This window comes from Oreochromis aureus, linkage group 1 (assembly GCF_013358895.1).
Source record: "Oreochromis aureus strain Israel breed Guangdong linkage group 1, ZZ_aureus, whole genome shotgun sequence".
NCBI lineage: Eukaryota > Metazoa > Chordata > Actinopteri > Cichliformes > Cichlidae > Oreochromis > Oreochromis aureus.
This window is the reverse complement of record NC_052942.1, coordinates 23,128,671-23,143,075: the sequence shown is the minus strand read 5'-3', so window position 1 is coordinate 23,143,075 and position 14,405 is coordinate 23,128,671. Positions and strand designations below refer to the sequence as shown.

At 40.4% G+C, this 14,405-nt stretch overlaps 2 protein-coding genes across 3 annotated transcripts in view; one reads left to right on the top strand and one right to left on the bottom strand.

Annotated features, from left to right (window-relative positions):
• The window catches only part of phlpp2 (PH domain and leucine rich repeat protein phosphatase 2), a 42,275-nt gene extending 31,446 nt beyond the window's left edge, over window positions 1-10,829 (top strand). The window contains exons 13-19 of the mRNA XM_039610704.1: window positions 1,032-1,232; window positions 1,483-1,645; window positions 1,728-1,858; window positions 1,986-2,099; window positions 2,834-3,028; window positions 3,138-3,369; window positions 3,519-10,829. Of these exons, the coding sequence (XP_039466638.1) occupies window positions 1,032-1,232; window positions 1,483-1,645; window positions 1,728-1,858; window positions 1,986-2,099; window positions 2,834-3,028; window positions 3,138-3,369; window positions 3,519-4,808 (2,326 nt within the window). The 3' untranslated portion in view covers window positions 4,809-10,829. The remainder of the gene's footprint in view (window positions 1-1,031; window positions 1,233-1,482; window positions 1,646-1,727; window positions 1,859-1,985; window positions 2,100-2,833; window positions 3,029-3,137; window positions 3,370-3,518) is intronic.
• Window positions 10,830-10,955: 126 nt separating this feature from the next.
• marveld3 (MARVEL domain containing 3) lies at window positions 10,956-13,450 on the bottom strand. Of its 2 annotated transcripts, none has more exons than XM_031758085.2 (4): window positions 13,296-13,450; window positions 12,705-12,892; window positions 12,463-12,560; window positions 10,956-12,117 (listed from the first exon to the last, which is right to left on the bottom strand). In XM_031758085.2, exons 2-4 carry the CDS (start codon window positions 12,890-12,892, stop codon window positions 11,507-11,509), a joined length of 897 nt encoding a protein of 298 aa, XP_031613945.1. In that variant the 5' UTR covers window positions 13,296-13,450; the 3' UTR covers window positions 10,956-11,506. The 2 variants fall into 2 exon arrangements, with proteins under 2 accessions (XP_031613945.1, XP_031613944.1); XM_031758084.2 differs by having other exon boundaries at window positions 12,705-12,896; window positions 13,296-13,446.
• Window positions 13,451-14,405: the final 955 nt, after the last annotated feature.

Sequence of the window (14,405 nt, the reverse complement as noted above, 5' to 3'; positions counted from 1 at the left end):
TCTCCAACTACTTAGTGACCCAGAATGTCCAGAGATAAGCATCCAGGTCAAAAAGAGTCACATTTTAGCTCATCCATCCCATTTGTTGTACTCTGAGCATGTGCTCATTAAGAAGGTAAAGGGTTTTGATGAGTAGTCTCCAGATCCAAGACGATTTTCTCCTACCGGAGACAACCTTATCCTCATGGATGTTACTCATTTGTAATTAAAAGCATTTTAAACAGTATATATATTTTAACTAGGTTTCTCAGTAACTAACTGAATACAACTACATTTAATTTTTTATTTAACTATGTTAAACATAAAAAAAGCCAGACCTCCAAATAAGCTGTAAACTTCATCGTGGTGTGTATGAGCTGGAGAGATGTCAGTGCATGTTAGTAATGTCTGAGGCTGGTTTATAACAACAGTGTGATGAGGTTCACTCCTCACTGGGTCAGAGGGACAAGTTTTATTACTTTACAGTACATGATAAACACAGAAAATGACTTGACACCAATTACATAACAACCACTGGAGCTCATATTACTGGCCCACTTTAATGCGCAGGGTCAATGAAATGCAAATCAATGCTCCACTTGCAAGAATAAATTAGAAGAAGGCTTTTTATGTTAGAAAATGTGGAAGCTCCTAAAATCTCTATAATTCTTTAAATGCAGATTTCAGACGCCTCAGTCGTCTTCGTTTCACTGCAGAAGCTGAGGCCACCTGGAATATTATTTAATTTGCAGTTAAACATGTTTCATCGCAAACAGGGTGAAAACGTGTCGTAATTAAATTCAATTTGCACCCGGCCTCCCAAACACCAGCAGACTGAGCTCGCTTCAGTTTCACCGAAATATACTCTGTCGAGTATATTCAATATGAGAATCATGCGGTGTTACTGATACCGTTTATCAGTCATCGACAGTCTTCAAAACCTTTTAGCTTGAACATCATCTGCGGTAAACGGGATGTGAATGGGTGGGTGCGTTCCTCAGATGCACTGCTGATTACTTGTTAATTGTTTTTCTGTTTGTCTTCTCTTACAGCCTGAAATACTTAAACGTGTCAGCCAATGCCTTGGAAAGCATTCCGCCGAGCAGCCAATCAGAGGAGAGCCTCAGCACACTCCAGGAGCTCTACCTGACGGGGAACAACCTGAGCGAGAACTGCGGCGCTCTGCTGGTCGGACACCAGAACCTGCGGATCCTCCACATTGCCTACAACCAGTTACTCTCATTCCCTGCCAGGTGAGTTCTCCTACCTTCTGTGTGTCTTAACTATTAGTTTAAACCAAGGGTACAAATTGAACCCTTTTATGCACCCACAAAATACTTTATGAGGATCAACAAAATGTGTGGTGCTTCTTTAGGGTTACTGTGCAGTTAAAGAAGTTATTATTAAGAATCATTACTGAAGCATTACTTGCATTACAAATTCAAATGTCAGTTTTCCCCATTTCAGCCCAGCTGTTATTGTTTCATGTTTGTGTGTCTTTAGTAAGCTAAGTAAGCTGGAACTGCTGGAGGAGCTAAATTTAAGCGGCAACAATCTAAAAACAATACCCTCCACTGTGTCCAGCTGTAAGAGACTGCACACCCTCATAGCACACTCGAACCACATCAGCGTCTTCCCAGAGATCCTCAACCTCCCCGAGATCAAGGTCAGGCCCGTTGCAGTTTTCTTTGTCTTACGTGATCAACTTTAAGCGTGTTTCGGCTCACGTGCGTTTTGCATCTCTTTAGCTTGTCGATCTAAGCTGCAATGAGCTCACTGAGATCCAGCTGCCCGATTCCCTGCCTGCCTCTTTACAAGAGCTGGACCTGACAGGCAACAGCAGCCTGATGCTGGAACACAAAACCCTCAATCTCTTCAGGTGAGGCGCAGCACCCAATACTGAACTTCTTGTAAGCAGCAATTAGATTCTGTAGCTTTCAAATAGGGGCACACAATGAAGGTGTACAGTGCACTCTAGTGTATTTCTTTTTCTCTTTTATTTTTAGCCACATCACCACCCTGAAATTAGACCAGAAATCCACCACAACAGCAGGAGACTCTCTGAGCGCCTCCACTCCTTGGAAGCATGGCTACTCTGAAATGAGCGGGCAAAGGAACAAGTGTGTACTGATCTTCTCTGTTTTGTGTTTTTCTTCTATAACTATGTTATAGGTAGGGTTGTCTTTTTTTAATATAAATTTTATCACTACGTGGTGCTGGAATCATTTATTTTTAACAAAAACTCATATAGTGGTGCCTAATAATTTATTTACTTTTCATACGTTAAAGCTATAACACTGTTGCCTCAGCCCATCTTAAGAGTTTGGGCCCAGACAAGCAACAGCACAGTTTCTTGATCTTAATGTATGCACATCTGTTTCTTTGCATTGTAGAGTTTCACATTGTTTTTTGTGTGGATGCAGTTTTCATTGATTCCTTGTTTTCACTGCACTGCCATAAGCCCACGCAGTGCAATTTTCTAATGCAGTGGCAACTGAAGGCCGCTGGTTCATTTCTCAGTCTCTACATTGAACATAATGTCTTCTCATTTAAATGCACAGTTTAAATATTTTACACTTCGTTTTTATTCTGAGTACTTGATAAGTTTCTTAGACCACCTGTCATATTTTAAAAACACTTAGTGATGGATTAAGCTTTACAGAAACAATAAATAATGTTGGTAATTACAAACACTGTTCATTCATTGCCAGAGATTTATCAGTGCTGTTCTGATAAATTTGCGGAGCGCTGTACATTCTACACAGCGTGGCGACGTTTTTGAAAACAGGGTTGGTATGAAGTTTAGTGGTTGGACCTGCTAAATCTATTATTGAGCATCTGTTGTTGGGGACAGGTTGTGTGTGTCTGTGCTGGCTGTAGACCACTTCAGAGACAGCGTGGAAGCATGCTATGGTATCTTTGACGGAGACCGCAACGAGGAAGTGCCTCGTCTGTTGCAGTGCACTATGGGAGACGTGCTGTGCGAGGAGCTGCAGCACTCCAGTGTTGACAGTGTGTATATGTGCAACACTTTCCTCACCTCACACAGGTAACATGTTGCCCTGTAATTGTTTTTCATTATTAATACCTGGTTTTTACTTGTAGTCACTGACTGAAAGAGTTTGTTTTTGTTGTTTGGCGATTGGTGGGGGGCGCAGGAAACTTGGTATGGCTGGTCAGAAGCTGGGTGCATCTGGCCTGCTGTGTTATATCCACCGTGAGACTTCAGATCCAGGAGCATCCTTTAGCCTTACTGTGGCCAATGTGGGTACCTGCCAAGCCGTGCTGTGCCGAAATGGACAACCTGTACCTCTCTCTAAGGTTTACAGTTTGGAGAACTGCACTGAGGAAATGGAGCGGGTTAAAGTCAGTAAAGCCATTATTACAGAGGTAATGCCTATGTTGGGTTTCAGCTGTTAAATGGGAGCAATTGCACATAGCTTCTAATCTAGTGTTAATATGCTCTGTCATATTCCACTGTGTAAACATTATGAGGCTATACGCTCTGCTGCAGTTCTAATGGCGCTTCTGTTTTGTAGGATAACAAAGTGAGTGGAGTGACATGCTGCTCTCGCCTGTTGGGCTGCTCTTATCTGTCTCCCTGGGTGCTTCCAAAGCCCTGGGTGCACACTGAGCCGCTTTGTTCCCAGGATGAGTTCTTGATCCTGGGGAATCGAGCCCTGTTTGAGCGAGTTTCCTACCAGGAGGCTGTGTGCACCGTGCAGGCTGTCCGGGATCCCCGTGCTGCTGCTAAGAAGTTGTGTTCACTTGCCCAAAGTTACGGTTGCAAGGACAACATCGGAGCTGTCGTGGTGTCCCTGCACATTGGTGAGGACAGCTGCACATGTGAGCCGCCGGTCACCACCACCGAGCCACGGGGCCCTGCTCCTGCTCCCGTTCCTGCGTCTGTGATCCCGGGCCCTAGCGACCCAGCCACCAACCTCTCCTCCAGCAGTGGCATTGTCACTGAGTTCAGCAGTGAGACGTCAGCTTCAGAGATCGGCAGCGAAGCGGGGTCCACCGCTTCAGATGAACACCCATCCTCTGGCACTGTGACCCGCCCAGAGAGACGCTGTAGCCTACACCCTGCTACCACACTGTGCGGCATCATGGTGCCAGGCTCAGGTGGGACAGGACCCCACCCAGGTCTATTCCAGCAGCAGCCGTCCAGCACCACATTCTCAAGTAACCAGTCGGACAATGGCTTGGACAGTGATGATGAAGCTCCACTCGAGGGTGTCATCTCCAATGGTAGCAAATTAGAAGTGGAAGTAGACATTCACTGTTGTGCTTTTCAGCTGCGGTCGGGGCCCCACGAGAACCCCAGAGACTTGGACTTTGAAAAACGAGGCTTTGACCATCCCAGTGGTAAAATGCGCAGACAGAACAGCGTGGTGGTTTCTGCTACAAACGGCTGCCTGCTTGCTGTATGTGGGAGAGAGATTGCTGACCTTAAGAAATCTCCCTCCACATCCAGCCTGTTTGGGAAGAAGTTGTCCAATGGTTCTGTGGTAGCCCCTGAAGACAGTCACAACCTAATTGAGGTTGCCCTAGAGGCTCCCAAGAAAAAGTCTGGCTATTTCACAGCTCCAGCACAGCAGGACCCAGAGGACCAGCTGATTGTGCCTCCTAGTCTGGAGCAGGAAGTCAGGGAGCAGCTACGAGGCCAGAGCCCTCTAGTCTCAGGCCCCTCTGCACCAACCACACCCTCCTCCTTAAAAGATCCGGTGTGGGATCATCCACACCCCCCAGCATTTCCATCCAGCCTGGGTCCAGGTCCAGGCCCGACTCCTATCCTACAACAGGAGGTTTATGATACCGCCCTCTAAGGGGGAGGATTTCTGTGATTGTGCCATTCTGGGACAGAAGATTTTTCTCATACACGAGGGAAAGTCCAGTTAAAGTTGCCATTCAGATACTTTCTGCGAACAAGACAAACCTGTGGCATCTTAACGGTCACTAAGCGATGCCTTTTAACGTGAGGTCAAAAAAAGTGTACGGTCTGAGTATCTGAGAGAACAAAGGCAAATAAAAAGAAAAAAGATTTCAGTTTGTAACAGAACATTGTGAAACAGAAAGCTGGCTGTATTAGACAAAGAACAAGTCTGACCTGAAATTGAATACCTCGAGTGTTTGAACTCGTCAGCAGCATTTCCCTTTACTTGGAAAGCAAAGCAATCTGGAGGGTGTGCAAGAGATCATGTCAGATCTTTTCTCCAGGAGCTCTGTTGTCTCTCAGATCCTGGAGGGAAGTACTATGACGGAAACATGAAAAAGTGCCTACTACAGAAGACACAGCCTAGAGCTCCCTACATCCTGGCTGTTTTTCAGACGTGAGTTTGATAGTTGAATTTGCAGGATGGATAGTGTCTCTAAGAGACCGGGACTGGCACAGCTTCGGCTCTCCTCCTCCTCCTCTACCTGTGGCTTACGAAGGAAATCAGAGTCTAAATGCTTATAATACACACAGATCTGAAAACAACACAACTGCATTTTCATTATGTTTTTTATTGTTAGCATTTCCACACGATATATAAAGAATTGTCTATCACTCCTACATAGTAAAGTACAAACTCACATCTAGCGGGTGGCCGATGTAATGTGCTTACACTGCTGACATTAAGACTGAATATTTTTTCTATGTAGAGCAATGCAATATCTAAGTCATTCAGTTGTACAGCAAGAGGCGATTAGTGGAGGTTAACAACTGTTACTGCAGTATATTCTGTGACAGTGCATGATAAAATGACCTCCTTAAAACATTCATAGGAAGATAAAAGATTCATTTGAATTTAGTCAGTTTTATGGTCACTGGATAGTGGACTGGACAAATGAGCTAAGACACAAAACTGAAGTATTACATATTGTAAGGCCAAGAGATATAAAATCAGGATTTTTACTGCATGTGTGAAAATATCCCCTCTGGTACTTACATTTTAGTATATTTGAATTTTGGAGGCTGCTTCTGCTTTTTAAAATTTGACAGCATCAGTTCATCCTGTCTCTTGAGGCAGATTTCATTATTGACGTTTTTACTTTGCAAAATGTTTTAAATCTTACCTCTATAATGCACTACTCACACATCCAGGTGAGGTTTGGCATGTGGCGTTTAGACCCCAAGAGAACTGAAACCCTATTCTCTTGCATTTTCTTTTAGTCATTTATTATACATCATGGATATGTGTGCAACTGACAAAAACAAAATGCAGGAAGGACTGCCTTATCACCGTGTTATCTGAAAAACTACATTAAAAGCATTGCCATATCATTTAATTAGCTTTCTGGGTAGAATAAATTGACTTTCCCAAATCAAATTGGTGAAGGAACAAGTTAGAGCACCTGTATGTTTTACTAAAAACATAAAAACATTGAGATTTGGTGCCTGTGTGTTGATAACATATCACAAAAGGAAGAGAAGGTTTCTCTCTATATATATATACATATTTTGGACCTAGATCTATTAATGTCTTGCTATGGTTTGATGTAGCTTTCATTTTTACTTGGGCACATTTATGTCCACACGCCTTTGTAATCATATGGCTACTTTAGTTGCGGCTACACACAGTTAATGTACAAATATTATGAGTGTCGCAGCAGTATAGGGTGCCCAAATAAGAATATTTCAGTCCCTTCCATTAAGAATAAGTACAACCACTGGACACTTTGTTAGCTACACCTATTCAGCTGTTCATTAACAAAAATATCTAACTAGCCAATCACATGGCAGCAACTCAAAGCATTTAGATGTGTAGACCTTATCAAGACGACCTGCTGAAGTTTAAAGCGAGCATCAGAATCGGGGAAGAAAGGTCATTTCAGTGACTTTAAATGCAGTGTTGCTGTTGGTGCCAGACGGGATGGTACGAATATTCCAGAAACTGCTGATCTGAGATTTTCCCAGACAGGCACCTTTAAAGTTTACAGAGAATGGTCTGAAAAAGAGAAAATGTCCAGTGAGTGGCAGTGCTCTGTGGAAAAATCCCTTGTTGATGTCAGAGGTTAGGCGAGAATGGGCAGACTTCTTTGAGCTGATAGGTAAACAGAAGTACCACAAATAACCACGGATTACAGCCAACATATGCAGAAGAGCACCTCTGATTGCATGACACACTGAACCTTTAAGAAGATCCACCTTGGGTGACATTACTGTGAGCTAAGAACAAGTTGTGTTAGCTCCCCAAACATGCACAACAAAAGATGGAAAAACGTTGCCTGGTTTGATGAGTCTTTTTTCTGTTGCAACATTCAAGTGGGAGTGTCAGAATTGATGTAAACAGCATGAAAGGATGGGTTCATCCTGCCTTGCATAAACAGTTTAGGCTACTGCTGGTGGTGTAAGGGTGTGGGAGGTATTATTTCTCCATAGTTAATACCATGGAGATTTGCTTAAACACCACTGAGTCTTGTTGCTGACCATGTCCAACCCTTTATGAGCACATTGTACAAATCTTCTGATGGCTGCTTCCAGAAAGATAGCGTCAATTCATGCAAACTGGTTTCTTGAACATGACAATGAGTTACTTTACTCAAATGGCCTCCACAGTCACCAGATCTCAATCTAATCGAGCAGCTTTGGGATGTGGTGAACAGGAGGTTCACATCACGTGCGCTTGACAAATCTGCAGCTACTATATGATGCTATCATGCTAATGTGGAGCAAGATCTCTGAGGAATGTTTTAGGCACCTTGCTGAATCTATGCTACTAAGAATTAAGGCAGTTCTGAATGCAAAAGGGGGTCTAACTCAATGTTAGCAAAGTGTACCTAATAAGGTGGCCAGTGAGTATTCTTTCACAATGCTTCAGCAGTGGACGTCATCCATTTTTTTAAATATGTAGTCAACTGACTTGTCATATTTATGACAGAAAAAATACATTATTGTTTAAACTGTCAGTTATATGTTATGTAGCCTTGGAAACCTCACATTGTCCAGTCCTAAACCTCCCCACCTTGTGCCAAAAGAGGAAGCAACTCTGCAGAGCTGCTGTGGCTAAGCCCAAAGTTGGGTAATTGCTCTTGTCAGTGATTACTACAATAGATTTATATATTTTTTCGGTTGCCACTACATGTTGGAAGGAACTACACAGCCATTGTACATCCAGACCTTTCAGTGTTCTCTTTTAGCCTTAATGTAACACTACTCAGTATTTTTGAAGCGAGGAGCCTTTTGTTTCTTTCCATTGATGTTCTGTCTGTGAATGAGGTCTTTGGCTCTATGTGAATGAGTGAGAAGTCAGTGAAGATGCCTTAAATGCTGTGTGGGTATGAATTCCTCCTTGTTTTATTGCATTTCATCTCCTGAAAAGAATATACACTGTCAAAAGCACCTTGTACATAGAATATAATAGTAATATCCAGAGTTATGTATATTTAATTTTATTATATACATTTTTTTAGCATAGTGTTCTGAGATTATTGTGGCTTCCCTCAGCCAAGTGCATCATCTTTTGTCTTTGACGACACTGACAATATCATTAATTTACAATATTTTTAAGTCTCATTAACATCACAAAGATATTTTTTCATTCGAAGTTTGTTGTTTGTCACCACTTAGAGTTTTGTTAGTATCTTAACTTATATTTAAATATTTCAAATTAACACCACAAAACTACATAAACTAACACTACCTTCCTGCATTGCTTTTACTCTGTGTAAATATAAGTTAATGAAAATCAGGACATACAGTTATTATCCACATGTAGGAGTCTGAGATCATATTTAGATGTATCGGTACTGTCCGTATTCTGCTGTTTCAGAATTCAAGAACTAATTTTAACCCCCAAATGCTTTTTTTAACATCTAAAATTACAAATAGCAAATCCAGTTTTGTGATAAAGATAATCATTTTATTCCTGTCACTTTATTGATCAGTCCATGCTGGGTCTGACATGCCAAACACATGGGACTCTGTGGTTCTGTCTGTGCCTAGACCTCCACAATGGGAGCCCACACATAGTGCCACACATCTGGATCACTGGCAGTGGAACACTGACGGGCACTGCAGGTGTAGATGCCACGTGGGGAGCTAAGCTAGCTTATGATTGTGAATGTTACTGATACATATCTGAAATGTTAATGAAGTCTGGAGAGGAGAAACTGAACTTTCTATAAGGTTTCATATCACACAGTGGTAAAATCCCTTGTAAAATATGCAAAGTGTACATATATACCTGTATATCAGAGCGTCAATTTCCCATCACCTTTAACTATACGACTCATGTTTCAATATGTCTGATAATGAATATTGGCTGGTGTGTGTGTATAATGTTTGTGGAGGTTGTGTTTGTAATTTGCATTGTGTTGCTTTTTTTATGTCCCTTTGGCACTTTGGCAATGTGGTTTTATGAGTTTGCCCCCAGCTGCCATGTCAAACTGGGACTGTACTGCATTGCTATATTTAGTGCTCTTTAAACTAACTGGGCCCTTTTGCGTTATAACATTTGTACTGTTGTTGTACATTCATGCGTTCAGTCTGTCTTTTGGTTGATGCCATCACCCTCAGTCCGGTACAATATACTCACAAAATAGAAGTACATTTGGATAATGATCCATCAGTAATCAGTGTGCATGTACATATGCAGATTGTATGCACAGAGGGAAGATGGAGGGGTACATTGCATTGGCTTAAAATATTCCCTTTAATTCTTTAGTGGAACTGGCTCGCGAGCTCAATACTCATGCAGTTAAATGCATTTGTACACAAAGCAGAGGGTATGTGCATTTGTTAGGCTGCAGTTTCAGTGTTTTTATTTTAAACTTCTTCATTTTGTTAACTATACGGTATAATTTCTCTTTGCACAACGTAACAAGCTCCCTGTGCATCTGTGTTGCAAAATGTCTGTGTTTGTGTGTAGATAAAAGCTTTAGCGCACACATACTGTAAGTGTATGCATGTCTGTGTGAAATAATGGATCGACTGTAATTCTGTGTGAATATGGTGAATGAAACCGATCAGAGATGCTCCATTTGTTCAAAATGTGACCAAAGTAGCCATTGTTTAATCTCATATTCCTTTATGCATATTATTTTCAAGAAATGCTTGAATATTTTTTTTCCTGAATGCCAAGAAAGCGATGTTTATTTTTGTACTTTTTTTTCATGCAAATTAATATTTCCCTTTTTTGCTACAGAATTTAAAGTCATTGGGCTTATACAGAAAACTGTCACCCATTATGGTACTATTGATGGTACTATAACTGTATTTATTGTTGAAAGCATGCTCTAAATATAAGGCTACAGGAAAAAAAACATAAATACATACAAAATGTGATTTATTTGTACAAAAGGGAGCATATCCGATATTTTTAGGTTTTTATTCGAGCATGCAGATTACTGCTACAAATTTAGTTTTTTTTAATAATCATTAAGAAGATTAATTATTTAGGAAAAGAACTAACAATGGGCACTTTTGTGGTTTGTCAGAAAGAATTGTATATTCTTGAACACTGAGAGTGGAAGGTGGTTATTTTATTTTAAATGCTGCTATCATTAGTTTTCAGCAGACAGGCTGGTTTTTGTTTTGTTTTTAACTTTAAGCCAAGTAGCAATAAAACTTTTTACTGTGAATTTTTTTGTTTTTGTCCAGTGTCAACTTTACTCATCTTTATAAATGGTTATATCAACCCATCCATCCATCGTCTCCCACGTATCCAGTTCAGGGTGTTTATTTCAACCCAATAAAAAACAAAATCACTTTAAAATTTCTTACATTCTTAGAATTATTAGCATCCTTGCATTTTTCATATGTAATCTCACCCCTTAATCCACGCCCAAAATGGCAGGTTAGGCGGTTATCACTGATGTGTTGTCCTGTTCAATACTCAGATCAAGAAAATAAATGAGAAGAAACAGTGACCGCTGCTGTGGAATTATATGTAATGTTTTATCTTTGTAAATTCCTAATCACAGTAGATGCCATCTGTTGGTGAAGCTCAGAGTTATGAGTTATCCTAAACTCAGGTAAAGTGGTTGACAAATTCTGAGAATAAATTTTAATTAAAAATAAGTATATCTCTTGTGAGTGCTATAAGACAAACAGAGTGTGTCTTTCTCAGACTTATTTGTGTGTGTGTGTTTTTTTAAATCAATACATTAAGTAAAAAGAAAAGGGGAAAAAAAACCCTTCAAAGCCATCAGCAAAACTATAAAACTATAAAAAGAAACCATGTGACACTCAACTCCATTTCCTTTTAAAATGTCAAAGACATTTTTTTTTTTTTGCTTTCAGGAAGTCAGTTTCAGCCATCTCTTTCACAGATAAATGCAACGACAGATGACCATGTAATATTATACTATTTTGGTAGTTTATTATAACTACAACTTCATAGAAAACATGAAAGATGTGGTAAACAGGTATAAGGAATAAAAAAGATTAGGTATGTATAAAACACTATCAAGGCATAAAAATGTATAAACAGCTTTTATACAAGTAACACCTAATGAGAGTGACAAGAAAAAAAATCCTGTCAAAGTGATTTTTTTCTCACTCCTACTTTTGTTCATTTGTGAATAAAAAAGGAAAGGCAGCTTAAAAATTATCATCCTCGTTTGTTCTTTGCTTTTTCAGCTCTCGCACTGACCTGAAAGCTCTGATAGCTAACACTGCACCAAAGATGAAAACAGCCACCCCCAAGACCCCAAACAGTCCCTCTGCAATGTCTGCACCATTGTACTTGCAATCAAACCCTTGGTGCCCTTTGCTCCTGTACATCTGCTCTCTCTCCTTACAGATGGGGTTGTCGTAGATTTCCTTCAGCTTGACAAAATAGATGGCAATTCCTGGGATGTACCCCAGACCGATCAGGAAACTCAGCGCAGCCTCAACCAGCAGCACAGGAGGACAGCGGAAAGGGACTCTGAAAATCCCCAGGCCCAGCATGGCAAAAGCGTAGATCATTACAATTCCACCAGCCGCCATGGCGTAGACGTATGGAGGCCGCTTAAGCTCATGGAAGAGCCGGTCTAGCTCCTGCACTCTCTTTGCATCGGCTCCAGTGAAGGCACTGGCACCACCGTAGTAATAAGAGTATAATCCACCGAGGCTGGCCAGGTCACGGTAACCCCCATCGTTGCTGTAAGGCACCCCGGCACAGATTATGATAAGCAGGTTCACAAACACTTCTGCAATCTGGCAGATACCTGGAGACAGAGATTTATGGCTTTTTTAGAAAAAGATATTTTTAAACTGGGATTTTGACTTTTGCCTTAAAATAATTGTTTCAAGAAACTTCTTTTCACATTAAATTAAACAACAGAATAAATAAATAAATACAAATAACTGCTCCAACGCAGCCTTTAAAAATAATTTACTATTGTGGTATATTTTCACATTTTTGCACTATCCTCTCATTATCATATTTATTTATCATATCATAAAAAAATAATAATAATTTGCATCCCTGAATGCATTTTAGGGATATCTCAAAAAAAATTGTAGCTTGCATGTAATGTTTCACAGAAGAAATTAAAACCAAATATACTAGCCTCTGCTGGTTAATATGTATCTGAAATTGTAAAGCGCTGGCTTCGGTTGTGGTTCGTAATACTCCATCTCAGAGAGATCCCCTGAAGTCTCTCTGGGCCTGTAAGGAAAGTAAAATGTTTTTAAATCATTTATCTTGCTACAAGTATATGTAATTTTAGGTCAAAACATTGGAGTGTTAAATATGATCTTCAGGCTTTATGAAGGTTTAGTGAATGTAGACCATGTTTAGAACTACATTTACCGTCTTGAGGTTCCTTCATGTCTGTGAGAGGCAGTTGTCATATCCCTCTGTCTGTTTTCCCCGGCCCTCCTGTCACCTGCAGTGCCCCTCTCCTCGGCGTCATACTCAGAGTAGTCTCGATTGTGTGTATAGCGCTTATCCCCGCTTTTGTAGTCATCACTCTGATCGCGTCTTCCCCTCTCTGGCATCTTCCTGTGCCAACATAATAAAATTATAGACCTGTATCTTGTTTATTTTACAGCCTGTCACAAACAAAGTGGGTAGTTGGGTTATCTCCACGACGCACTGCAAGCAGTAAAGCAGCATGGGGGATAACTTAAAAAAACGTCTCGATGAGGTAGAAGTTTCTTCATTAATGAAGCAGCTTATCAAAAGCTGGTGATAACTTGAGGCACTGTAAACGTCTGTGAATTATGATTTTTATCCGTTTCATGATATCTTATCTCAACATGAGAAAACAGAGCGTTGTTCCAAGTTGCTCATTCGCAACGTCCTCCCTGTTGTAAAGTTCGTCCCTGTTGCAAATTCATGTTAGCTTAATTAGTTGCACGTTTGTGAATGATACAAATATATAATGCCTGTGTTTCATACCTTCAGATACTGTTCTTTGTACGGTCTTGTTTTCTGTTATGGCCAGAAGATCATTCACCTGTCGCGGCTTCCTGTTTGAGATTACCTTCTTCCCTCACCTGTGTTGTACCACGCCCACTAGTTTGGGTGTTGTCCTCCACTGTCGAAGGCATTACTTATTTAAAAGCCACATGGGGTTTTGTTACATTTGAGTGCATGTAGTTGCTGCTGTTTATTTCACTGTTTTGACTGAATTTGTGCAGCTTAAACCACCAAGGTTCATAAAAAACAACAAAAAATGTGCTTAAAATAAAAAGTTAATTTTTATTTAACTTTCAAAAAGAAAAAGAAAAAAAAAATGCGATTCACGTCCAGGCTGAGATGAGAACACACACCGCGCATGCGTTCATACTTGTAAACTCATAGCATTACTTTTAGCATTTCCGCCGAGGCATTCATAGATTTCAAAATAAATGTCTCGAGTTCTTAACTTGCTCTGCAATCTGTAATTATAGGTAACAGATTCTTCTGTGCATTTCTTTAAGACATGACCACGAGACAATTGGAGAATTTTCATGTAAATTAAAAGCTGAATATTTAGTGCTATTAAATGGAATTTAGGTTTATTTATTTAGCACCAATTCAATACGATAGTTGTTTTAAAGCAGTTTGTACTGTAATGTAAAGACAACCTAGTATGAACAAGCACTTTGCGATGGTAGGAAAGAAAAACTCCCTTTTAACTGGAAGAAACCTCCAGCAGAACCAGACTCAGTGAGGTTCAACCATCCACCATGACCAGTAGTGGGTGATTGAAAAGATAAAGGAAGAAAGAGAAGAGAAAAGAGAGCACAGAGAGACAAGAAAAAACACAGACTGGAGGAGGGAAGAAGTGATTGGAGAGGAAGTCCTCAGTACACCACAGTGTATTACTTGTTTTACAGTAGTCTGAACAAATTGCAGCATGAATAAGTGAAGGATCATGGTCATCTTATCCAGGCCTTTATCCAGCCTTATCATGTATAAGCTTTGTCGAAACAAATGTTTTGAGTCTAATTTTAAAACTGCAGAGACTCTCTAGAAACCACAAATAATCCTGTAGTCTTAGAGGGCGGTGTGATGTTGGGATAA

Excerpts from the sequence above, each read along its gene's own strand:
- marveld3 (XM_031758085.2), bottom strand. The coding sequence starts at position 12,892 with ATGCCAGAGAGGGGAAGACGCGATCAGAGTGATGACTACAAAAGCGGG. Across the intron at positions 12,561-12,704 it reads CATGAAGGAACCTCAAGACG|GCCCAGAGAGACTTCAGGGG; the intron begins GTAAATGTAGTT and ends CTTTCCTTACAG. Across the intron at positions 12,118-12,462 it reads ATACATATTAACCAGCAGAG|GTATCTGCCAGATTGCAGAA; the intron begins GCTAGTATATTT and ends CTCTGTCTCCAG.